The 26,564-nt window shown below is 43.4% G+C and overlaps 1 protein-coding gene across 18 annotated transcripts in view; it reads right to left on the bottom strand.

Moving 5' to 3' along the window:
* MAGI2 (membrane associated guanylate kinase, WW and PDZ domain containing 2) overlaps window positions 1-26,564 on the bottom strand; it is a 601,975-nt gene that overhangs the window by 35,514 nt on the left and 539,897 nt on the right. For 17 of the 18 annotated variants that reach the window (XM_081023429.1, XM_081023428.1, XM_081023436.1 and 14 more), the window contains 5 exons: window positions 24,691-24,939; window positions 11,923-12,108; window positions 8,685-8,841; window positions 5,719-5,959; window positions 3,316-3,459 (listed from right to left, as the gene is read on the bottom strand). In XM_081023429.1, coding sequence (XP_080879555.1) covers window positions 3,316-3,459; window positions 5,719-5,959; window positions 8,685-8,841; window positions 11,923-12,108; window positions 24,691-24,939 — 977 coding nt within the window. The remainder of the gene's footprint in view (window positions 1-3,315; window positions 3,460-5,718; window positions 5,960-8,684; window positions 8,842-11,922; window positions 12,109-24,690; window positions 24,940-26,564) is intronic. The other variant, XM_081023438.1, reaches the window with a different exon arrangement.

Here is a 26,564-nt window from a genome sequence, read left to right on the forward strand (position 1 = left end):
ACACATAGGGCTAGGGTAGTTAGCAGCTGATAAGCTTTCAAACATGACACTCATATTTCAGGAATTGGAAGACTGTGAGACTCCTTGGTAGCAGAGAAACATGTTGAAAAGAAGAAGAAGAAGAAGAAGAAGAAGAAGAAGGAGGAGGAGGAGGAGGAGGAGGAGGAGGAGGAGGAGGAGGAGGAGGAGTTTGGACTTGATATTCCACCATTCACTCCCCTTAAGGAGTCTCAAAGTGGCTAACGATCTCCTTTCTCTTCCTCCACCACAACAAACACTCTGTGAGGTGAGTGAGGCTGAGAGACTTCAGAGAAGTGTGACTGGCCCAATGTCACCCAGCAGCTGCATGTGGAGGAGCGGGGAAGCGAACTCAGTTCACCAGATTACGAGTCTACCGCTCTTAACCACTAGAGCACCGTCATATCAGAAACATTGATTACAGAAAAGAAAACACCTTCAGGTAATTTGAATTGGCTGTATGTTGACTTGAATATCTCTATATCGATGTAACCTAAGTAAAGAGTTCTGTTTACTCAAATATCTTATTAGTGGAATGTCTGGGGCAACTAGAAAATGAGGTTGTACTGTAATTTTGCTCTCAGCACCCAGGAGGCTTTGATCTGTTGCACTTGTTGAATACAAATGCATTCTGTTTGCTTTCTGTTCCCGGTTGCACTTTCAATTGTTTTTTTACCCTTTGGTGTTCCCAGTGTTTCTTCAATAAATGAACACCTCTTCTCTAATCTCTGATGAGTTCAGTTCCATCAGTCTTGTGTACCCATCATTCTTAGTTCGTTTGTTTGTACTGAGTCTATTGACCCATCCAGTGAGCCTCACCAAAGAGACTCTTGCACATCCTGTTAAACGCAGGATTGCCGTTTCTTTTTATTCACCTGCTTTTCTCTCTCGCATGAGTTTGCTGAATGAGCGCCAGCATCCCAGCCAACTGCAGCCTTCTCTGACTCACAGATACCTTAGGGTAGAATGCTTTTGGGTAATGCTTTATTGATGATGACAAACTCTCACTGTGCGATGCAAAAGGCTACACACTCCCCAAAGCACTCATTTACAGTGAAGTGTTTGGAAACCACCGGAGTTAGTTCCTCAATAGCTCAAGCACCACCTATACTCTGAAGGTATGGGCAATTTTGGCCCATGCTCAAGTCTGCAGGAGACAGAGACATTCTTATGAAGCACCGACATCTATGTAGCTTTCTGTAACATGTGTCCTTGTGCCTGTACATAATACAAAGATGACGGAGTTACTCATGCCTCTGTCCTTCTCGTGGAAATAATATTCAGTGACATTGCTGTAATCTAAAGAAACTCCCTCAACCAATCTTTAATTAGTTGGCTTCAGAATGGAGGAGGACTATAGCTAGCATGAGTGAGTGTAGAATTAGGAAGATTACCTCCCTGCCCCCAATTCAGAATGTCATGAATGAAAGGTGCAAGATATGTCAGGTTTCCCCCCGATAAGATGCTTATATATTGTCAGAAAGAAATTGCAAAACAAATCCGGGGGTATCAGGAAGTAGAGGCATCATCAAATCCACAATGCATGATGGAAGAGACTTGTTTATCTTGTGTTATTTCTTCCCTATTTAAAGACAGCACTTTTGGAATGGTTATGAATGCATCTATTTTTAGTTCTCAGCTCTCTTTCTGATCATTCACACAAAGCCCAAAAACAAATACACAGTTTTCTCTTTTGCAATAAAAAAGTAAACAAAATACTCTATAGGCTGGTAGTTAATATTTAAATATTGCCCTTCTCAAGTCCCTGAGTGCTGTCTCATAGATTAATTCTTGAGAAAACCCTTTGTTGCATAGAGATCACTGCAAAATTATGGTTTCCAGAGCTAAAAATAACTTTACATTAAGAGAAGCTATTTCCTGCATCAAGAAGAAAGAGCAGCCGCTGAACATTTGGATGAGCTCCATGGACTATTATGCATGAGTAATCAGGCACAGGCATCTTTTTAACTTTCTGACAATGCAACCCTATACTGTACAACGTGTTTCACCAGAAGGAAGGCTCACTGAGGTCAATGAGGCTCCCTCCCAGATGAGGAGCTATAGCATAAATCCCACCTCAAGACTCTATACTTTGAAGGCATGGGCAAGTCCCACCTCAAGACTCTGGAGAGGGAGAGGCTTAAGAGAAAAAGTTGCAGGGCAGCATTCATGCAGCAAAGTCCTATATGCTTTGAGTCTGGCTGGGAGTTATTTTCAAGTAAGTGTACACAAAATCACAGCCTGACATCCTGACCCTCCACATGCTTTCTTCAAAGTACATTTGACTTTGTTCAATGATAGTTGCAGAACAACCAGTACGTTTGTGTTGGTGATGACCTTGAAAGCCCTAAACGGCCTCGGTCCAGTATACCTGAAGGAGCGTCTCCACCCCCATCGTTCTACCCGGACACTGAGGTCCAGCGCTGAGGGCCTTCTGGCGGTTCCCTCACTGCGAGAAGCCAAATTACAGGGAACCAGGCAGAGGGCCTTCTTGGTAGTGGCACCTGCCCTGTGGAGCACCCTCCTACCGGATGTCAGAGAGAAAAACAACTACCAGACTTTTAGAAGACACCTGAAGGCAGCCCTGTTTAGGGAAGCTTTTAATGTTTGATGGACTATTGTGTTTTAATATTTTGTTGGAAGCTGCCCAGAGTGGCTGGGGAAACCCAGCCAGATGGGCAGGGTATAAATAGTTTAAAAATATTATTATTATTATTATTATTATTAGTAGTAGTAGTAGTAGTAGTAGTATAGAAAGCCACCATAGTGCACCCCTAGTAAAAACTCAATTCAGGGTGAATATGACTTAATGGCTTCAAGTTACTAAACAGCAGGAAAAACTTTCTAATAGTTTGACAGTGGAACAGTCTCCCTTGGGAGGGTTGTGGACTCTCCTTCCTTGGAGGTTTTTAAGCAGATGTTTGGATGGCCATCTGTCATGCATTATCTACCTGAGATTCCTGCATTGCAGGGGGTTGCGGACCTTGGGGTCCCTTCCAACTCTACCATTCTATGGTTCCATGATTCAATGACTTAGACCACCAGTGTATGTTTCACCAGGTTTCCGGTCACATGACAAACCTGAAAGGGGTTTGGAAGTCTCTCCTTGCCCCTTCCCCAGAATTTCCCCTTTTGGGGACTCACACTGTCTTACGTTAGACTGGCTGAGCCACTGCTAAACTGGGACAGCCCAAGATCTGCCAAATCCAAACTCTCTAACCCTGCAAGATTGTGGGTTGGATTGTGCCATTCTTTTCAAGTACCTCTGCTAGCTCCCGCCTCTTCAACCCAGCTTACCCTCATTCTTCCGTTTCTTATTGCTGGCCCATCTTCTGCCAACCTCAACACATAGAGATCCATTTTGTACTCTCTTCCTCCTCGAATGCTGAATCCAAATCCTTTGGCTCCCTTCTCCATGTCCACAGTAAAATAATCAAAGTCCTGAATGGTCAAAGAACAGGGGGGAAATGAATCATTTTAATGAATGGAGAGCGATTTTCTTTATCGAGGCTACAATTCTCAACCCATAGCTAAATTAAATGAAAATACTTGTGACTTAGCTTGAATTACTGCAGGCATGGGGAACCTTTGGCCCTCCAGATGTTGCCGAACTCTAACTCCGATCACCCCTAGCAAACATGGCCAGTGGCCTGGGATGGTGGAAGTTGTAGTTCGGCAACATCTGTAAAGGCCGAATGTTCCCAACATCTGTTTTAATGTTTGATGCTATAGCCTGGTTCAAACACTTACTAGATGGCAGCAGTTATTGTGTGGTGAAAGGCATCTAAAATTATGTGTGATACATGTAGTCCACAAGGAGGCTGATACTCAAAAAGGCCTAATTCGTTCTTTTTTTGTTTTTTTTACTGGGAAGAATCATGCAAATCTGGCGGTTGTGTTTTCAGCCTTCGATGTGTATTGAAGAGGAAAGGAGTGTACAGTGGTACCTCAGGTTACATACACTTCAGGTTACAGATGCTTCAGGTTACAGACTCCGCTAACCCAGAAATAGTGCTTCAGGTTAAGAACTTTGCTTCAGGATGAGAACAGAAATTGTGCTCCAGCGGCGCGGCGGCAGCAGGAGGCCCCATTAGCTAAAGTGGTGCTTCAGGTTAAGAACAGTTTCAGGTTAAGAACGGACCTCTGGAACGAATTAAGTACTTAACCCGAGGTACCACTGTACTTATTTCTCCACACAGGCTGTTGTTATCTGGTAAGTATCTGATCTGGGTACATGGTTTTTTTAATGTTTTTGCTGCTTTGGGGGAGATGTCTGAATGCAGCCATTATATCAGCAGATAAGCACTTTGAATGGGGTGTGCCAATACCTATGGCGAATCAGTGTCACAAACCATAGCTTTATGGTGGCTCCTTAAGATCTGTCCCAGGCAGATTGGTCAGTGGAAAGAAAACCAAGGAGGCTGGAGTATGTTTACCTGGAAGTAATCCTAGTGAAATAAATGGGACATACTTCCATGGAAATGGTTATATGATTGGGATGCAAATCAGCTTAACTCTAAGTATTTCAACTGTGGATTGGAGATAACGCTGTGAAGGAGATTTTGAGGGTATTAAACACTTCTCTTAATTTTTTTTAGAAAACGTATACATAAACAGAAGTTTTCTTGCCCTTCTGAATCACCAAGGCACTCTCAATCTGAATTATACATGATGCATTAATAATCTCTCTTTCCCTCTGTAAATTTCCTTCCCCCTCCTTTCAGGCCCACTTTATAAAATTAGCAAAACCAAGCAGGAAAGCTTTCCCTAGGCTATGGGGTGAGGTAGGATTGCATGCCTGAATGCTTCCCCACAGAGGAATACTTGGGGCTTATCCACACCATAGGTGCCAACTCCTAGGGGCCCTGCTCTGCTGCCCCTCCAGTTTGGGGGTGCCCTCCCCAATGTTCAGAACAATCAGAGGGTGGAGTAGGTCAAGCATGGAGCTGAGTGTAGCACAGCTCTAGTGGCCGGCTCCTCCTCCTGCTGTGGAGGGGAAGGAGGGGAGAAGCAGCCCCCAGCCAGGGGCGGTGACAGGAGGAGGAAGAGGAAGCTGATTGTGGAGCTGAGCGCAGTTCAGTGCAGCTTCAGTGACCAGTGGCTCCTCGTGGCAATTGCCCGAAATAAGCTCAACAACTTCTTTGGCGATCAAAAACTCAACAACTTTTGCTGGGCCACTGATCGTCCAGATTTTTTACTTCTTGAAATATGGCAACTCTACCAAAGTAGCAAAATCTGTTCTAGGATTCCCCCTGCCCCAATCCTCCAGAGCAGATTTGGGGAGGAGTAGAAATCCTTGTGCTGAGGAACATGTTAGTTGGATACTGCCCATATCAATGCATTCAAAATTTAATTGATCCTGTGCATCTGCCTTATACTAACTCATTAGACCATTGGTCCAACTAGTCCAGTATTGTCTACTCAAACTGGCAGCAGCTTTCCAGAGTCTCTGGCAGAGCCCTTTCCCATTTCCTTTGTTTATGTGGGCAAGTCAGGGATTGAGCCTAGGAAACTTCTACACGCCAAGCCCATGTTCTACCCCTGAATGGTGTCTCTTCTCCTTTCCTGCATGCAAACCACTAGGTTTGAGACTTCAATTAAATATCAACAGACAGAAGTATCAAACTTCATCGTGAATGGCTTTGGGCTTGGTTCAATGGAAAAACGTTATTAGAACGATAGATACAAACAGACAGATACCTGGGGCTGCCTGTAATCTGATAAAGGGTATTGCCTGGTGTCAGGAGAATGTTGCCTGTAGTCTATCAACGGGGGCTGTCGGTAGTCCAGAGGTGGCGGTTGCTGGTAATCCAAAACGGGAGGGTGTCGGTAGTCTAATGGAGGCTGCCTATAGTCCGTTGAAGGCTGCCTATAGTCTGTAAAGGGAGGTTGTCGGATGTCGGGCTTCACATCCTGCCGTGCTTTTACCTCTGACCTATAACTAAGCAATAAAGAACTGTTACGCTGGAACCTTAGTGAGGCATTCTTTAAACTGAAAACTTGGTAGCTGTTAAATACGTTTCAAGAAAAGCAAACTTCTAGGTTGCAAAATGAGTTGAACTGAATTGGGTAGAAAATGATCTGTGTCAGGAGGGATCATACCAGATCAAGGGGATAGTTAGAAGCATGAGGCCCACGGCTGGTAAATGGTGAGTGGAGACTGTGAGTGGCTCAATGTAATGAAAGCAGGCAACTGCTGAGTGTCTAGTTGCCCCCATACAGATGTGACTGGTGGTAGCTGGGCAGTCAGCTTTTTTTTTTTTTTTGCACTGCCTGCGCCATCCTCTCTAGCTGTTGCTGGTGAGGACATACTTATTCTCCCTCCTTGATTGTCCTACGGTAGCTGTAGGTGCTTTGTCTCAAATGGCTGTTGTTACGGGGAAACACATGTGCTCTAGTGCAGTCCAGACTGGCAGTACCTTCATTCTTTGAAGCTGGTGTGTCACTAGACACCACTCCCTTAGGAACAAGACTCATGCACACCCATTTTCAGAAAGCGCAATGTAAATGTTTGTCTAGTTTTGCCCTGAAGATTAAATAAAATAAATGTGGGCATTTATAGCAATGTTTCCCTTTCCATATTTTAAAAATAACTCTGCATAAAAATTCACATGCATCTTCAAAGGTCAGAGTCAAAAGTGTGTAGGGCAGGCACAGGCAAACTCGGCCCTCCAGATGTTTTGGGACTACAACTCCCATCATCCCTGGCCACTGGTCCTGTTAGCTAGGGGTGATGGGAATTGTAGTCCCAAAACAGCTGGAGGGTCGAGTTTGCCTATGCCTGGCGTAGGGTCACCCCCAGTCTGCCATCCCTCTCTCCCTCTCCCCCTCTCTGCTACGCCTTTCGCTCCCTTTCTCCCACCTTTCTCCACTCTTTCAGCTACCCCTTCCCCCTCCTTCTCTCTTCTTGCCACCCAGATGACATTAGACCAAAGGCCACATGAAACTGAGCTGTTCTCTACCCAATGTCAAAGATCCAAAGAAGTGAACAACTAGCTTCACCCACCTACAGAAGTTCTGACCCTGTGTTTCTCTAACCTCATCCTTTGTAGTACCAACATTTCTTTATTTCTATTTGACATTTATGCCTTACTGTTCTTCTTTCCTGGAACCCAAGGCAGCATACACAAGGAGCACAAGGTGGCCTCCCATCCTGAGCCAAGCCTACTTGGCTTCAGCAAAGCTGGTGCACTGGGTTCCTTCAGATCATGCCCTACAATCTTTTGAAATGGAAAATATGTTCAGAATCAGTTTGTGCTAAGGCATCAGGAGGTCTGCTCTCCAAAAAGTATAAGAAGTTAACAATCAAAAGCTCCCACTGGATGCACCTAACGTAGCTTTCTTAAAGTACCTTATAAAGATTTTGGATCATTAGCATCTCAGTCTTCAGCACATTACTTAAAAGTAAACCCCACTGATTTCAAAGGAACTTGCTTCTACAGTTAAGTGTGTTTAGGATTGCAGCCTTAATTTTGTAGGAGTGTTAAATGAATATGACATACAGAGCATTGTACTTGAACCACAACTAATTAGTCCTTTTTATAACACTGTGTAGGAACTTGGAAACTGTCATTTACTGTTGGGTCAAGGTTTGGACGAGGTACATTGGTAAATCAATGATGTGAATGACTATAATGATAATGTATTAGGTCACATTTTACAAGACGAAAGTTAATTCAAGGACAAAATATAATTGTCTGGAAATTACAAAATGGCTATAGAAGTTTTAACCTGATACTTTCTTTTAAGGTAGAGCTTTCTTACTTGTGTCCATGAAGGATACAAAAAAGTAGATTGGTAACTAACATGGAGAAATGATTTGGAGATTAATGATCTGCTATAAACCAAGAAAGCTGTAACTTTGCTTGACAAAATGATTTCTAATACTGGTATGGTTGTGTGGCTCATGAGAGGGAGTCAGCTTTAAGATTAAAAAGATGGAACAGCATCAGAACCATATCTGACCCTCATGACAACTTCTGATCAAAGTAACTTTTGTGCACCATTTTCACATGATAAGGTGTTCTATGGCAACAATGCAAGTCATATTGTCAGGAATCTGGTAGTGCAGCCAGTGATGTAATATTCTGAGGCAGTACCATAAGAATTCTTAACATGAATAAGGTAAAATCATGTCAAAAGTCATGAAATGAAAGCTTTGGTAATTACTACATAGGCAAAGTGCCATTTGCGCTAGGTTCCACTCACAGCAACAGATACGTAATCGCCAAATTATGCACTGTTTCATTAGCATAAAGGGCTGGATGCCGGTAGCCCGTGAGAGGAATTCTGCTCAAAGAATGGTCCCTCTCACAGAAAGAGTTGGGGAGGTACTTCCCTGACTTACACCCTGTAGCTCCTTCTGTTCCTTAAAAATATGCTCAGGAACAATGTGGGGAGTGAAACAGAAGAGAAGACTTGGGGGGAACTGCTCCCTTCTCCTTCCATGAGTGGGAGCCTCTCCTGATCACGGTCCTTTCTGCAAACAGAAAGAGCCCTTCTGTCTGTGGGAGGGCTATTCTGATCTGAGCCAAAATGTTGACTACATATAAGCCGCCCCCTTCACTTCCCCCAAAGGGTCTCCCAAACAACACCATTAGGGAATCACAGTCTTGCATTGTATACCTGGAGGAAGCAGAATGCTGGATCACCTGCCCTTTCCTTACCTGTTTTCGTGTCCTTGGGACTGGAGAGGCTGTGGAGGCGCCGGCTGTGTTACGGGGCTCTGCTGGGATAGGGGGCTTTGCTGAGCCATGGGGCTGTGCTGCTGCGCCATGGGGCTCTGTTTTTCTGAGCTGGGTGCGGAAGCTGGGCTGCTCAGCTCTGCATAACGGAAGACTGGTGATTAGAGAGCTGTCACCGCGTGGCATTTAGTAAAGGGCAAAGGGAGGCAATCATTGCTGTGTCATACCCCATCTCAGGCAATTTATGTTCTGTTGCTTTTATTATCATGGCTTGTAATTAGATTTTAAGACACCTGAACTTAGAAAGCTTCATCTGATCGTGTTTGAAATCTCATCCTGCTCTGGCTGGCATGCGTGTTATTCAAAACCCAGTTGGAATTGACATACACATTTCATTTCTCAGAGTTCCTTCCAAGGGCAGAGAGAAATATGGAAAGGTTCCATTTTGAGAAAAAGAGAGAAAATGAGAGCCCATAGCAGCTCACTACAGCTCTGCAGCTGAACCTTTAGACGGCTTAGGCCCACACGTCTAAAACGTGAGCACAACAGTATCAGATGGAAGATTTTCATAGATAATATCGTGCTCGTTCATGCAAGGTTTCAAATCTGGACCCCTGGACCTGTGACGCATGATGTAAGAAGGAGAGGAAGATGACAGTGAAAGGAAAGGGAACTGGAAGAGAGAAATTTTGCTTGGATTCAAAACCATTTGGCCACAGATATAGCTTTCCCAAATTTATGTTCAAGATCTGTTTTGAATGACTAACAGACCAATCACAGACTTCCCACAGGGTTCATGTGCATGAGGAAGTGTGGACAGGATTGCAGCCTAATTTACTCAGCGAGAAGGGGATGAAGGATTTGGACTGGAATAGAACTAATGCATTTGAATGAGTGGAGGAGAGTAGGGTTAATAGAGACATCTTCAGAAAAACCCTGCTTTTTCTTAGCCCAACTTCACAAAAACCCATGTCATAGTAAATCTTTGTCAGTCTTCTAAGGCGCCACAATATTCTTTGTAGTATTCTTAGGTTTTCTTTCTTCTATTCTCCATGCTCTGTTTAACTTCTAAGCACCTAAATATCTAGAAGCTATTAATGTACAATTGCTATTATCCATTTTGAATCTGTTGGGCAGTGCACATTTAGACAAATAAAACAGGCAGGAAAGCCAAACTATGTAGGCTAGACCACCTGCCTTTGAACTCAGCTAAACATTTGCCATTGCCAAACAAGGTCAGCCCCTCTTAGGTGGATAAGATATTAACAAATATTTGTAAATGTGTATGTGATATAGTGTTCTTTTTCATACTGTAGCACTTCCAATAGGGAAAATATCTCCAGGAAGCAAAGAAGTTATCCATCCAGCAACACAGACTGCTACAGAATCACACAACTTATGTATTCAACATCTCTAGTCTTTTAGTATTGTGCTACTGGGATGTAAAGCTACACAGACTACTTAATGAAACAGAACTCATCTCCTTTCCCTGTACCTCTAAGAACACAATTCTCATGCCAAATGCTGATTGCTTTGTGGGCAGAGGTGGTTAGAGAGAAATCTGTTTTTCTCCAATCTGTCTTGCATAGTCTGCAACCATATTTATCTCTGCATAAGCCCATAGCAGCAGCAGCAGCAGGGGTTGCTGAGGCATAACAAGAGAGAGGTCAGTGTGGTGCAAACACACAGCTAGAGCCAATCCGGTGTTCCTGCCGATGTGTTTGCACTATGCCAACCTCATCACCTCCTTGCCCTTCCCTCTCTTGGGGCCCTGCAGCAATGCCAGCACTGGGGCATCAGGTAAGTGCTGCTGTCCAGCCACCCACTGCTAGCTATCAGTACCAAAATTCAGGAACTGGGTAGGGGAGCAGTACTGGGTCACAAATGACACAGGAAGCTGCCTTATATCAAGTCAGATCATTGGTCCCATCTAGCTTAGTCTACACTGACTAATAGCAGCTCTCCAGGGCTTTGGGCAGGAAAACGTCCCAGCCTTACCTGGAGAATGCCAGGTACTGAACCTGGGAGCTTTTGCATTCAAAGCATGTGCTGTATCACTGAGCAATGGCCCTTCGCATGATGCAGTTAAGGAAGACACTTGATTTGCCTTCAGAGGGTTCTAAGCCCCACCCCCCCAAAGTGCCCCCAGCCTTCTTGAAAGGTAAGTTTTCTTATAGAAGAAAAACAACAAGAGAACTGTGATTTATCAGTGGGGACAGCCAGAGGCATTGTTGTACTAGAGGCAAAAAAATCCAGAGCATGCCTCACAATGGTAAAAATATAATAAATGAAAATGACCAATCATTTGCTAGCGGCCCATTAACCTTCTAACCAAGGAGGGCCATTCAGCTTGCCTAATGGTAGTGCCGGTCTTGCTATCATTGGGTTTGATGCAGATGAAGTTGGTCGAACTTGATTTTCATTTATTTTAATGGAACATTATGATTTTTTCATGTTGATTTCAGTGATAAATGTGCAACAAACTTTTGAATCCAGCCTCTTTAAGTTAATCAAATGGTGAAAAATATTATATTTTAAAAACATTTTTATTCAGTGACATAAGACAAACTGATAAACTGGGGGGCGGGGGGCGGAGGGAATCTATATCTTATGTTGCTTTCAGTGGGGAAGGAGGATGAATTTATGCCTTTCCAGGTAATAAGATATGAGCAAAATTACCGCCATTAGATCAGAATGCTCTCCTCATATTTTGGGCACAATTTAACACCCACTCTGTGAGTACACAAGGCACAAAACCATTGGAAGGACAAGTTCCTAATGCGGAAGAGTCCTTCTGTTAGTGCTCCTGTGGTTTTAAATCTGTTCTCAGTTGCACAACTGGGAGGAAAAAAAACCCAAGCAAAGCTGACGTCAGTGGAGTTGCAATTATGTAAAGTGGGGTGAAAATGGAACAGGGGACGCTAGTGATTATTTCCAACTGCTGTATAATGTTAGTTCTCCCAGGAGGCAAAGGAGCAGACCCTGCAGTGCTTCATCAAGGCCTCTCCTGGTGGTTCACATATATTTTTGCCATTTGAAGTGTTTTTGAAGGGCTCAGATTCTCTTCTAGCAAGGTCTGCGGGGATCCAGCAGTAACATTTATATAATGCCACGCACTGGCTGCACATATAAAAACTTCCTCACTTTCCCAGGGGTGCAGTTCAGATTAATTGGTTGCTACTTCTATTTTCCTCCAGGGTTTTAAGGGTCAATTACTTACCCTCCTGAGGAATGATGCGAAGAGTTACACTAAGACCAGCATCTTTAATTAGCTTCACAATATCTGCATGAGGCATGTTAATAATAGACTGGCCATTCACAGCTAAGATCCGGTCTCCGACTTTGAGCTTTGCGCAGCGATCAGCGGGGCTTCCATCAATTATCCGGCCTATTTTATGGGGTACAGCTAGAAAAGAAAAGGAAAAATATATATACCCGCACAGTTAACCTAAAACGGCAGTCGATACAAGATAGCAGGTACAAGGAAGTAAACTAATGTTTGCATGTAGGCAAAATGGGTTCCAGTGGGAAATGTCTAGACGGTCTTACTGTGCTTTGTAAAGCAGCTGCAGCATCCAGCTCTCCCCCCCCCCAAATGAACGTCCACTTCAGTGCTTGGGTTTCTGTCTAAAATCTCAACAGCTAAATCAGCATTATTGGAGCTTATGCCGATAACAAAGTAAAGTATCCACCATCATTTTGGAAGTCATGACATTCATTAGGGATAAGTCTTCTTTTCAAGATTAACCAGGAGACAATGTCCTTCCTTCCCTGCATTTCCCCTTTGCCGTCCGTTTAGTTGACTAAAGGTCAATTGGAAGAGCAGAGATTCAAAGGTTTTTACTTTTTGGTTTAGGAAATTTCTACTCCACCCTTTCTCATTGCCAACACACACACACAGAGTGGTACCTCGGGTTACGAACTTAATTCGTTCTGGTGGTCCGTTCTTAACCTGAAACTGTTCTTAACCTGAAGCACCACTTTAACTAATTGGGCCTCCTGCTGCTGCCACACGATTTCTGTTCTCATCCTAAGGTAAAGTTCTTAGCCTGAGGTACTACTTCCGGGTTAGCGGAGTCTGTAACCTGAAGCGTCTGTAACCCGAGGTACCACTGTACACACACACACACACACACACACACACACAGCGGTACCTCGGGTTACAAACTCTTCAGGTTACAAACTCCACTAACCCGGAAGTAGTACCTCGGGTTGAGATAAAGGAGCACTCCCAAACTATACAACTGCTCTTTCACAGGTATTGTAACCTCATCCAGGACTGATCATGCTGGGTATATCACAAAGTTGTCCAATGAAAAAGCTTATGGTTGTCCTCCGCCGATTCCTCTTATGGGACGATGCAAATGAGGAGGTAAAATTAAACAAATATGGAATGCTTGTAAATATTGCACAAAGAGGCAAGCATCCCAAAGCTAGTTTGAGAGAAAAAGCATATTGAACGCAAAAGGTAACTAGACATTGCAGGCACAACCTAAGATTTGTTAATTTCTCTTATATATATGAAGCACTGATTTGTGAACAGAAAACCCAGGGTCACCTTTGCAGTATGCAGTGTGTTGCATCACAACCAGGCCACACACACCACAGAATGGCTTTCCATGCCTAACCTGGGAGCATCGAGCAACTTATTTTCCTCCAGGGCTCTGCATGCTCCTGTTTATTCCAGCAGCCTGTGTGCCAGTACCACAGGGGATGCTGCTAGATACTTTTAGGAGAGACCTGGAAGGACTTGAGAAGCTCCCAGCCATAGTGGGGCAGGTCTGCAAAGCAGTAATGCTGCAGGAGAGGCCAGGACTACACTAGCTTCTACGTGGCACCTCTTCATGCTGTTTTACATGTGTAGGCACAACAGGATTGCCCCTTTGGTCCTTAGAATGCAAACAAAAACATGGAAAAATGAATGGAGATTTTTTTCCACTAGGGTAGAGATTTCCTCACAAGGGGCTGGATCCAAATGTTCCTTTCCTCTGATAGAAAGAGCTTCTCTGCTGGAAGAAGGGAACGTCTGGATTCAACCCAAGTTCAGAAAATATAATTTTGAACTTCAGCTTTAAGTCCATCCATTTTTACATATACACCTGTTGATGTTAACCGTTGCAACATAATTCACTACTGCCCCATGCTAAAACACTTCCTCAGCCAATATCAGGAATACAACTTCTGAAACTTGCTGATGAACTATAGTTTTATTTTCAAGCAAAAAGTGCTTTCATAGGGCTTTTTTCAAGAAACAAAATAACGATGCATAGCTTTTAGTACAGACTTAATTCCTTCTCATTAATTTCTACTGCTTTAGTATTTGAAGCCCTTTTAATTAAGCAAATTGTAATTTGATTTAATGCTCTGCTTTACAGACACACTTAAAGAAAATGCAAGACAGTCTGGATATTTGCAAATTATTCAATTTAAAAGAAAACAACAATATGTAAACTCTAAAAAACCCTATTGATTTATTAATTCTAGGATCTAAGTTGAAACAGATTTACTGGACAGGCAAAATAGCCTGTAGTAGCCACAGATTTTAGTCAGCCAGGGCTCCCTTTGTCCTGTACTACTGTGAACTCTGGGGACTGGGGAAAACCTGACCACTATACAGTGGTACCTCGGGATGCGAACGGGATCCATTCCAGAGCCCCGTTCGCATCCTGAATGGAACGTAAGACGCGACAGTGTATCTGCGCATGCGCAGGTTGCGCTTTGCCGCTTCCGCGCATGATGTCATTTTGAGTGTCTGCACATGCGGCGAAACCCGGAAGTAACATGCTCCATTACTTCCAGGTTGCCGCGGAGTGCAACCCGAAAGCGCTCATCCTGAAGCACATTCAACCCGAGGTATGACTGTAGTCAGGCATGTACCGAGTACAGTTTGGATTGGCTATTTCCAGTTTTTAGGAGGCAGTTACAGTCACATAATGAAGTGCAGTGTTCAGCCCAGCAGCAGCAAATGAGTATTATCCCACAAGCTTTATCATTCATCCTGGGCCATTCAAATGTGCAGATCAAAAGGTTGTGCTAATGAGTTCTAAGAGTCAATGAAAATTTATATGGAGGCATGGCTAGGGCTGCCATATATCTGGATGGTTTGCCTAAAACCAAACAAACAGGATGTCCTGGTTTTTACTTTTTTAAACATGGCAACCCTAGGCATTGGTACAGAACTGGTTTTGATCACCTCTCAAATGCACATGGGAGAAATCACTTGTTTGTAAATACCACCATGTTAACATCTCCTTGCATCTGTTTTAAGATGAATGAAATACCCCCGTTACTGGTGTTTGTAAAACTTTTGTTTCATGCTCTGCATTTGTTGATGGCCAATTCATCCATCCATTAACTGCAAAAATTATATGGTTCTTTGCTGCTGCTTCTTTTTATTAAAAAACCCACTTTTTGCAATGTATCTTCCTTTTATTTACTGTTGTTCCCCCCCTTTTCTATTTCCTGTGTCTGCACATGTATTGTTCCCTTGGATTGTTAAAAAAAACCCCAAAACCAAAACTAAAAGCAGCCTCAGAGATTTGCAGTATTGAGCAGAGGATCAGCAGGAATAGATTTACAGGGGTCAGGAAGAGCAGTTCAATTCTTTCTCCTCTGGCAATTTTTCCAGTCAATATCCCCACTTCCCAGCTGCCTTTCACTCTGCCGGAGAAAAGATAATGGTAGCCGCAGCTATTCCTGTAAGAGCAGGAAAAGCTAAGGAAATGAATTCTGGACAGTAAAATGGCTGGATGGGAAAGGATTAAGCAAGCCCTTCCCTACCATCCCAGGCTGCTTTCAGCTTTAAAAGAAGCTACCACAAGAGTAGGGGAGTTCTGCATGTTTACATGTAGTTTCAGTGATATTTATATTGTCATTTGTTTACTCCTACTTATTCCCATAATTAAGATTGCCGGAAGAAATATCAACAACCTCAGATATGCGGATGACACAACCTTGATGGCAGAAAGTGAGGAGGAATTAAAGAACCTTTTAATGAGGGTGAAAGAGGAGAGCGCAAAATATGGTCTGAAGCTCAGCATCAAAAAAAGGAAGATCATGGCCACTGGGCCCTTCACCTCCTGGCAAATAGAAGGGGAAGAAATGGAGGCAGTGAGAGATTTTCCTTTCTTGGGCTCCATGATCACTGCAGATGGTGACAGCAGTCACAAAATTAAAAGACGCCTGCTTCTTGGGAGAAAAGCAATGACAAACCTAGACAGCATCTTAAAAAGCAGAGACATCACCTTGCCAACAAAGGTCTGTATAGTAAAAACTATGGTTTTCCCAGTAGTGATGTATGGAAGTGAGAGCTGGACCATCAAGAAGGCTGATCGCTGAAGAATGGATGCTTTTGAATTATGGTGCTGGAGGAGACTCTTGAGAGTCCCATGGACTGCAAGAAGATCCAACCTATTCATTCTTAAGGAAATCAGCCCTGAGTGCTCACTGGAAGGACAGATCCTGAAGCTGAGGCTCCAAGACTTTGGCCACCTCATGAGAAGAGAAGACTCCCTGGAAAAGACCCTGATGTTGGGAAAAATTGAGGGCACAAGGAGAAGGGGACGACAGAGGACGAGATGGTGGGACAGTGTTCTCGAAGCTACCAGCATGAGTTTGACCAAACTGCGGGAGGCAGTGGAAGACAGGAGTGCCTGGCATGCTCTGGTCCATGGGGTCACAAAGAGTCGGACACGACTAAACGACTAAACAACAACAACAACTTATTCCCATTTCAAAAATGCATAGAGCATTTTTAAACAAATTCTCTGCATGAGGGGGGAAATTGCCATGAGAAAGGTTCTGCCTAGCCTCTTCCCTGCCACGTCCATCCTTTCACACTTGGAATGGAAGGAACACTGATGGTATAACTTGCAGCCTCAAATACTAACAGTCAGTGCATATATTAATTACCATAATGCTAATGAACCTCTCTTCTGTATTAATCATGCCTCCCACAGTTCTACAAACCATTATAGACTTAGAGACCTTTAGCTGTCTATTATGTCAGCTCCCATTTCCAGGTGTGGTCTCCAATCGAAAGGAGTTTATAGTCAGTTCCGCAGACCCCAAGAGACTCTAATCCTTTCATTCCCTGACAGCACATTCGCTGCCACCCCACATGGCGTCTCAAGTGGCTTCTGAAATTCAGAAGAGCTTCAGAAGCAATTTCTGAAGTAAACAAAGTACAGAATGAGGCAGAGCATGGGAAAAACCAATTGGTAAAGTGATGCCCTTCTGTATGTCCAAAGGGGCTCGCTGGACTGGAATCAGAAGCCAGAACAAAAGGCAGTTTTGAAATGGGGAAGATCAGGTGAAATGTTACTACCTATTCTTCAATAACAGAAAAAGTGGAATATCCTATTTTATGCTGCAGCTAATTACATATATTTGGTGTGAAGATATCTATCATTTGACAAACTGGAACGTGTCCAGAGGAGGGCAACCAAAATGGTCAAAGGCCTGGAAACGATGCCTTATGAGGAACGGCTAAGGGAGCTGGGCATGTTTAGCCTGGAGAAGAGGAGGTTAAGGGGTGATATGATAGCCATGTTCAAATATATAAAAGGATGTCACATAGAGGAGGGAGAAAGGTTGTTTTCTGCTGCTCCAGAGAAGCGGACATGGAGCAATGGATCCAAACTACAAGAAAGAAGATTCCACCTAAACATTAAGAAGAACTTCCTGACAGTAAGAGCTGTTCGACAGTGGAATTTGCTGCCAAGGAGTGTGGTGGAGTCTCCTTCTTTGGAGGTCTTTAAGCAGAGGCTTGACAACCATATGTCAGGAGTGCTCTGATGGTGTTTCCTGCTTGGCAGGGGGTTGGACTCGATGGCCCTTGTGGTCTCTTCCAACTCTATGATTCTATGATTCTATGATCTACCTATTGATATAGATATGTACCACATACACACAGACATAATACATATCTATGTCTATGTATATAATTTCATCTATACAGGTCACCCAACTTCCACCATGGAACTGAAAGGGCCGTACATCTCTCCCATGTAGACACTGACCAGGCCAGAGCTGCTCAGCACCAGCAAGATGGCTGCATCACATGCCCTCAGACCATGAGGCACTTCAGTCCTGTGATCTTTTGAAGCTTCCGCCTTATGAAGGCCACTTTTGTGGAGCTCCATAATGACCAAGGGATATTTGTACAGAGCTATGTCCTTCATTGAAGGGTAGAGCACCCTCTCACTGCTTTAGATCATGGGATGAAAATCTTCCAATGTGCTATTTTAACTCTCACCCCAAAATCACTGCATGGTTTTATTGAAGGGAATTACAAGAAAAATAAGAGCAAAACAATAAAACATTACAATATAAAAAATGCTGAGTTGTTAATACATTCTTGTTTCCCTCCAAATTTGCATGCAGAAAGTTAGAAGAAACACTGGGTGCTGAAGAAAACACTGTACCTTTCTGTTTCTTCTTCTTTTTAAAACAAAAATTATTTCTCTTGACAGAAAATCACTAAACTCATACTGAGCTCCGGCTAATATCACAGCATGCCCCCAGAAAGCACTGATCGTTACAAGCTGGTGTCAGTGACAAATAATGTTTCTCACTTTTACAAGTACGGTGTCTTTTCATCTGTTCTGTATGTATTTCCCCTAACAGCTGAGAGATTGTATTTTGTAAAAAGTCACTTGCCTGTTTTCTCACATTTCTTTTTGTACACTGGGTAAATGTCAGATGCGAACAGGTGTGTGTGTGTGTGTGTGTGTGTGTGTGTGTGTTGGGGAATCCAAACCGGCATTGTATCTGTACTATAACCTCTGGCAGATAATAACTTCTTACAATAGTTTTGTAATGTAAACAGAAACCGATAGAAAATTAAGCTAACAAACCCTCCTGAGCCAGCTGTCCTTTCCAATATGTTACACAGCTGATCACATGAATATTTATTGTGCCCACAATTCTCCATAGGTGCAAGAGCTTTAATTCAGCTTTAACTCCCAGCATGCCATGATTTAATTGGGAGATATAACACATAACTCAGTATGCTTAGCTTGTTTCCCTTCAGATGCCTTTTTGCCATCTAACATCCACTATCAATCACTCCCGCGGCCTTTTCCTCATGTGTCCTCACCAGTGAAACTCCAGGAGTTGTGGGGCAGCCAGAAGATGCGACGTACACAGCTATCAGAGGAAGATGATGTGAGAAAATACTGCCTGATGTTCCCTTCCTGTGGACCTTATGTTCCTTGAATAAAGGCTTTATGCCATAGTTCCGGGGTGGCCTGTCCCGTTTTGCCACCTGAGATGAAATGGGAAGGTGATGTCTCCCTGCCCTGCCAAAGCTTCACTTACCAGGGGTCAGGCTTCCGGTAAGATCTCACTGAACCCTGACAAGATCTCATGAGAGCTCTGCAAGATCTTGCCGGAAGCCGCTACTGCTTCTCCTTGCTTCTCTGGCGGCACCCTGCAGGATTCCACCACCCAAAACAGCTGCCTCAGTCCGCCTCATGGGTGGGCCGGCCCTGCCATACTTCCATTGAAACATTTTTGTTAAAGCTATGCTAGATATGAGGAAGTGAGGATGGAAACTGTCCCGTAACTGTATATCCCTCACTCAAGGGTTAAAACCAGTGTAAGGGCTATTTGTGTACATGCAGGACATTTTGGAAGTGTGACTGTCTTTAACAGTTTTTAGCAGAGGGAAACGTTTTTATTTCATGAAGCTTCTAAGGATTTGTAAAAGATGCTTTAATACTCTTCTTTTGATGATGCTTCCAGCGCTGTCCGCAGACACTTCCGGGTCACGTGACTAGCGTGACAAGCTGCATCTGGCGAGCCAGCGCAGCACACGGAACACCGTTTACCTTCCCGCTAGTAAGTGGTCCCTATTTATCTACTTGCACTTAATTGTGCTTTCGAACTGCTAGGTGGGCAGGAGCTGGGACCGAATGATGATAGCTCACCCCACCGCGGGGATTCGAACCACCGACCATGCGATTGGCAAGTCCTAGGCGCTGAGGTTTTACCCACAGCGCCACCCACGTCCCTACAAGACAGCTCCTTGTCGCTATGCATCTGGGAAAGGCATGGCTGGAAGCTGCCTATGCTCTGGGAGGATTTGTTTTGGAGGTGGAGGCCCTGGGATTGCTTCTTGTGATTGACGAGGTAGTGGAAGAATGACTGACATTAGTGGAGTGGAATGGATAGCTGGGCAGAGTTAGAGTTGAGTGACTGATAATGTCTGCTGGAGAATGACAGAGTGGAGGCTGGCTGTGACAGACAAGAGAGACTGAGGGGAACAAGAGATGGTATTTAATAGAGTTAGGATAGCTGTTATGACACTTCAAGATAGACAGTGATGTTTAATCAGGAAACTAGAAGTGTAAGAACTCTGTAGAGAAATATTACTTGCTCTGAATGTTCTGTTCCTTAATTAAATCTATGTTTCTGTTTAACTCTCTGGGTTCTGGCCTTGATGGATCCCAAGGCAGGAGTCTTGTGTGTGTGTTTGTTTGTGCTGTGTACAAGGACAGGGCAGGTCTGGGGCAAGGCAGCAGCGAAACCAGAGTAGTGCTGCCCCACTGGCCCTGTCCCAGCCTCACCGCTACTGTGCCCCATCCCCACACCATCCCAATACATGGCAGCAATGCTGGCTGCTGGGAGGCCAGGCCTGCAGCTGCTTCTGTTTATCTCATTCCACATATTTGGTGTAGATGTTCTTGAGTCAGGATGTAAAAGGAGAGTCCTACTGCTTTCTCTACGCCTATAATATTCAGGAAAGCGAAAAGGAGGCACTTCATCACACTGTGCAAAGTCCAACTATGGAACATGCTCCTACAGGAGGCAACGATGGTCACCAAATGGTAAGGCTTTAAAAGAGGGTTAGGCAATTGCATGGAGGACAGGGCTATCAATGGCTACCAGCCATGGTGGCAATGTTCAGCCTCCACTGTCAAAGGCAGTATGCCTCTGAATGCCCATTTCTGGGAGCTGCAGGTGGGCAGAGTGCTGCTACGCTCATGCCTAGCTTACAGGCTAGCTTGGGCTGTAGTAATAATAATAATAATAATAATAGTAGTAGTAGTAGTAGTAGTAGTAGTAGTAGTAGTAGTACAAGCATCTGTCCAGCCACTGGATCCTGGACTAGATGGGTGATTGGCCTGATCCAACAGGCTTATCTTATGTTTTTAGTAGGTGGTGGCAGCAAGCAGTCTGAGAGAAGTCTACACCCTGTGTGATAGCTGAGGACTGGACATCGTGGCCACTTGAGGACAGGCCCTTGCAAGGGAAAGCCACATTACTTTTTCTGATAGACAATATGCTCTTCTATTTTGCCTGCTCCCCATAATGGGCTGGCCATTGAAGGAGACCTGCTCTGGCTCACCTACTTTCCTCATGGCTGTCACACCTACCTTCTTATATTATTGAGCATTTATGTGACTGGACTTGGTGCCAGGCTACCAAGTAAGAAATTAGAGAGGGAGGAAGACCTCTGGACTCGTCAAGGCTCATGATCTGGAGACAGACAGGCAGGTACCAACTGGGCAGGTAGTCAAGCCAGGGAAGAGGCTAAGGAGGAAACGGGGACTGGTAGTCTGGAACAATGCCTGAGGGAGTTGCTTAGATGGAGGAGCCAAGCCAGAGTCAGATGCTTTATGGGATCAGGCAGAAGCCAATTGGTCCCTTTAGTCACCTGACCTCTGGCTGCAGTGTTTGCACTGAAGTGCAACTCATATCTCCCTCAACTGGCAAGTTCCCATGGGGATGCAATGAACCAGGATCTCCCAGTTCAAGTCCCCTCAGCACATCACCTGGTTTCCAATGCCCAAACTTACAAAATTCCAATAATACAAGGAGAAAGCTGGTGCTGATAAAACCTTTTTAAAATGCACAAACTAATCTTGCTTACTGTTCTGTCCCAAAGGTTACCTCCTATGTGGGTATTTCTTGGGCTGTACTTATTCATGGCAGCTCTAACAATTGCAAATAAAACTGCAGGACTCTATTTGAAATCCTAAGACCAGGGAGACAATGCCTACCTGACATTACAGACAATTCTCTTTCCATACCGGTATTTTCAATGAATTCTCCCCTTGGCTGGCTTGCAGTGAATACATTAACATTTTTACTGAACATATTTAAATATTTATTCTTCGCTTCCTTTGTTTAATGCTATGGCACACCATGTAGGGTAAAAAAAAGAATGGCTGGTTGGCTGGTTGCTCTGAAAGCTTGCTTGTGAAAATGTCAACAGCGTTGGCTGTCCAATAAATGATCAGCTCCCAGGGCTCAGGGACCTACTGGATTATTTTTGCTTATATTACTCTCTATAGTGCTGTGCAACACTGAGATGCTACATAAGGAACTAATAATAAAAACTTTTTTTTATTTTGCAAATAAAACAAGCGTACATTAAATGACAATATTATTTGCAGTAACAGAATTTAAAAGCAAGTTGCTATGTTGCTATTTTAGTCAACTGTGAAAGCAATGCAACATCTCCTTCCTGGCATCTCATATGAGGTGGGCCATAGCTCAGTTGCACAGTGCAGGCATTGCCCGCCAAAGGTCCCAAGTCTAATCCCTGGCATCTCCAGGTAGGTCTTGTCTGAAGGCCTTCAATTGGTGTTAGCCATGGGATCTGCCACAATTGGTAGTAGCGGTGGGATCTGCTTCATGTGCTCATTAATTTTAATAGATCTCCTCTGATAATTGAATACCAACCAATTGCTTTAAAAAATCAATACAAGTCTAAAAACCATATGGTTCAATTTTGTACCTCTTCCCACAATACAGTCATACCTCATGTTGCGTTAGATTGATGTTGTGTCTTTTCAGCTTGCGAACGCAGCAAACTTCTGCGTGCTTCGTGCATGTGCAGAAGCGTTCTGCGTACTTCACACATGCACAGAAGCGCTCTATCGCACTCTGCGCTTGCGTCAAAGTGCCGCTCTAGTTGTGGACTTTTCGTGGTGCAAACGGCACCCCGGAACAGATCATGTCCACAGCTAGAGGTACCACTGTATATATTATTTCAGGCATAGGCAAACTCGGCCCTCCAGATGTTTTGGGACTACAACGCCCATCATCCCTAGCTAACAGGACCAGTGGTCAGGGATGATGGGAACTGTAGTCTCAATACATCTGGAGGGCCGAGTTTGCCTATGCCTGTATTATTTAATAATACACTTATAGCATAATCCTATGCTTGCTCAACCAGACTATTATCCTCTGTATTCAACAGGGCCAGGAAAACTGGGGACAGGATGGCTAAAGCCTCTTCTCCCTCTCTGATTGAAAAGCCAATTACATCATTAAAGCCCTCACTTCTAACTGGCTAGTTCTGGTTGCCAGCCTAATCCTCTGATTGGCCACTGCTCACAGTTATTTAACTTAAACGATGAACACACTTCAATTTTCCCTATCCATTTGTGTGTGTAGAGGGGGTTTAATCACCTCAAATTGTTTCCCAACTGCTAGGCCCAGTTTTAAATGTCCCAGTGACGTCGATTTTCTGCAGTCCATGGGCAGCTGACCCAGAAAGTCACACTTTGCTCTTGACAGTCCTTTGAAAAGTGGAATAAAAATCCGGAAAAACTCTGCACAAAGACCCAGTCAGATGCTGCTATATGGAAGGGAGGTGAATGCTGAAATACAGTGGGCACAATCCAGAGAAAGTTAACCATGAAATCAATGGGACTTAAGTGCTTGACTGTGGATTTAAATCCCATTGGTTTCAACTGAACTTAAGCTCACTTAGCTTTCTCTTGATTGCATCCAGTGGCATCTTCCAGCCTAGTCCTCTTGGAATTCAAGTAGCTTAAGGCTTAAAATGGCTCTGTGAGCAGCAACAGCCCCAGTAATTTCTCAAAACATCGTGCTTCCATCAAGGGAACTGCAAAAAACAAACAAACAAAAACCCACAGCAAATTTCCACAATGAAATCAAGCCACACCTGCTGTTCAAATTAACATATTAAGTAAAATTAGATAATAGTCACAGTAATAATATCTGATTGTTGTTTAGCTTCTTTTGAGGGCCACTCCCATGTTACAATTTAAATTTGAAGGTTATCCAGCAAGTGCCTACTGTTTAAAATACCGTTTCAACAATACTGTTTAAAATTAATTTATTTGCTTCACAGGTAACCCGTAGGAGCACGTGTCAACATTTATCATGCCAGAAGACTCAGGTATTCAACTGGCAATATGCTTCTTCTTTTTTTGCAGAATGCCTCAATGCATGTCAGGTAGGGTTGCTATTTTCCTATATTTTAGGCAAGTGAAAATCACTTTTGGGGGCATTTTTGTAAACATTTTTTTAAAAAAATCTCAGAAACTTTTGGGTTTTCCTAAAAAAACTCAACAACTTTCAGGGTTTCCTGGTTTTTACTTTTTGAAATAAGGCAACCCTAGTTTCAGTTTCTCTCAGTTTCTCATTTGTCTAGTCTTAAACAACGAGACTCTTTTTAGTCTGGTTGTTTGATGTACACAGTGCTTAATGCCTTTAAGCTTTATTATTTCAGAGCACAGCCTAACAAGGAGACAAAGCCATACAAACAGAATCTCTCTAAATCATGGGCAGGAAACATTTGAAAGAGAGAACTGTGCGAAATAATTGATCTCTTGACTGAAAGCACGCAAGGATATACGACTTTATAAATGCTGAAGTCTATGAATAAATAGAACTCAATGGATTAGCTGCATATACAGTGGGTACCTCGGGTTACATACGCTACAGGTTACATATGCTTCAGGTTACAAACTCCGCTAACCCAGAAATAGTACCTTGGGTTAAGAACTTAGCTTCAGGATGAGAACAGAAATCGCGCGGCGGCAGCAGGAGGCCCCATTAGCTAAAGTGGTACCTCAGGTTAAGAACAGTTTCAGGTTAAGAACGGACCACCAGAACGAATTAAGCTCTTAACCCGAGGTACAACTGTACAGTTGGCAAAAGGAAGTTTTATAGGATTTTTGTAAAGGAATTGGAACAACAATTGACAGAAAAAAATTTAACTTACTTATTGTAGATCCAGATTCAGGCCTGTTCAAGGAGCTAATGATAACGAAACCAAACCCTTCATTTTCTTTGCGATGGATGACAACATCGCTTGTTTGCAAGCTGTGCGAAGCAAAGCCCTCTGGGGGCGTAGCATTGATACTTGATCCAGCATGATTGCTGTTGGCATATGTGGCATAGTCGCTTCTTGGAGAACTGTGGTGTGTAGACACAGAGCCTGGACTTCTGCCATTCTCAGGGCACGGTTCTCCTGAAACAGAAATCACACAAAGATTAAGAATCTAGGTTGTCTGCTGACAAAACAGAGACTCACCAAACTCAAATCTTTCTGGCTTTCTAGAACACAAAATACGGGGCGTGCTAAACTAAACTGCACCCAGTATAGGAGGACTGGATCTAGTAACAGGGATCCACTTTGATAAGGCAGCAAAACAATCAAGGCACCCTTTCTTAAACTAGTACATATGATCCAAAATAAGAGCCATAACACCAGAGCAGGTAATTACTAGTGAGACCTGACTCAATTTAAGTCTTGTCTATTGTGGATTTATTTAAATTAATACTTAATCAGTTCTAATTGGACCTGATCCACCCTAATTCTGCCTTAGCACTTAGGACCACTATAACGTTTTCCCATAGACCAGACTTCTTATGATTCAAGTCGGTGACCACAGTTATCACTGATAACAATAGCAAGCAAAGGCAAGTAGAAACATTCTGGCAATGAAGGGTTCAGAAAGCCTGAGACAGGAAAACAGTGGTGGCCTTTTCAGTGACGGCATCCTAGCTCTGGAGTTACCAGAAGGTTCACTTGCATCTTTTTCACGCCACGTGAAACCTTTTTATGTTCCCAGGCATTTAAGATCAATCCACTTTAATTGTGGCCCTTGCTCTAGGTTCTATTTAAGGAGTTTTAAAATGGTGGGTGTTGTTTTCATAGGTCTGATTGGTATGGATTTCAGCTTTTACTTTAAGCTGCTCTAAGAATCCACCTGAAAGCTCAGAATCCAGGTACCATCAGAGCATTGACTGGAAACTATAGAAATTGAGTAATAATCTGAATCGTGTAAGCAATTCCACAACTGCTGCCACACACAGCATCTCTGCTTCTCCTAGTGAGAGACTAAAACTATATTCTGTGGGGGTGGGTTGCTTATGTTGGGCACATGCTGTACACTGAGAGTTCATTAATACTGCTATATAAAATTATATCATTACTAATAATGGGTGTTGAATTCCAAGGAAATGAATCAGACATTTCTTTATCTATCTATGTCTATTAAGTATGTCTAATTCAACATTTAATTCAATATTAAGGTATTTGCCTTCAAACTAGAAAAATTTAAGCAGGCAACCAACAGAGTAATGGGGATTAACTGCTTGACTTCCCTTTTAAAAAGAGAACAGCCTATTCAAAAGATGTTTGTGGACTAGAGGGATTAATTCAGGGAAGATTAATCCCAAAAAAGAACCTGTTATCAAATATAAGTTGTCTTACGAAAAGAAAACCTGTCCTTGTACACAGACCTCGAATCCTTAGCTTCACTTACATTGTGGACCAGCCTTCTCTCAACTGGTTAAGAGCATGGGGCTGATAACACCAAGGTCGCGGGTTCGATCCCCATATGGGGCAGCTGCATATTCCTGCCTTGCAAGGGGTTGGACTAGATTATCCTCAGGACCCCTTCCAGTTCTACAATTCTATGATACTCCATATACTTTATATTCATACAAATGCAGAGAACATAGAAGGATGGAAGTAGTATTGTATTTATATCTTTGGTGGTCAGCAAAAAGTAAAAAAATAAAATGTGGACAAAACACAGCTCTATTTCTCTGGCAGATCCTTTATTGAAATATTGAAATACTTTATTG

This window comes from Podarcis pityusensis, assembly GCF_964106645.2.
Source record: "Podarcis pityusensis genome assembly, chromosome: 10".
NCBI lineage: Eukaryota > Metazoa > Chordata > Lepidosauria > Squamata > Lacertidae > Podarcis > Podarcis pityusensis.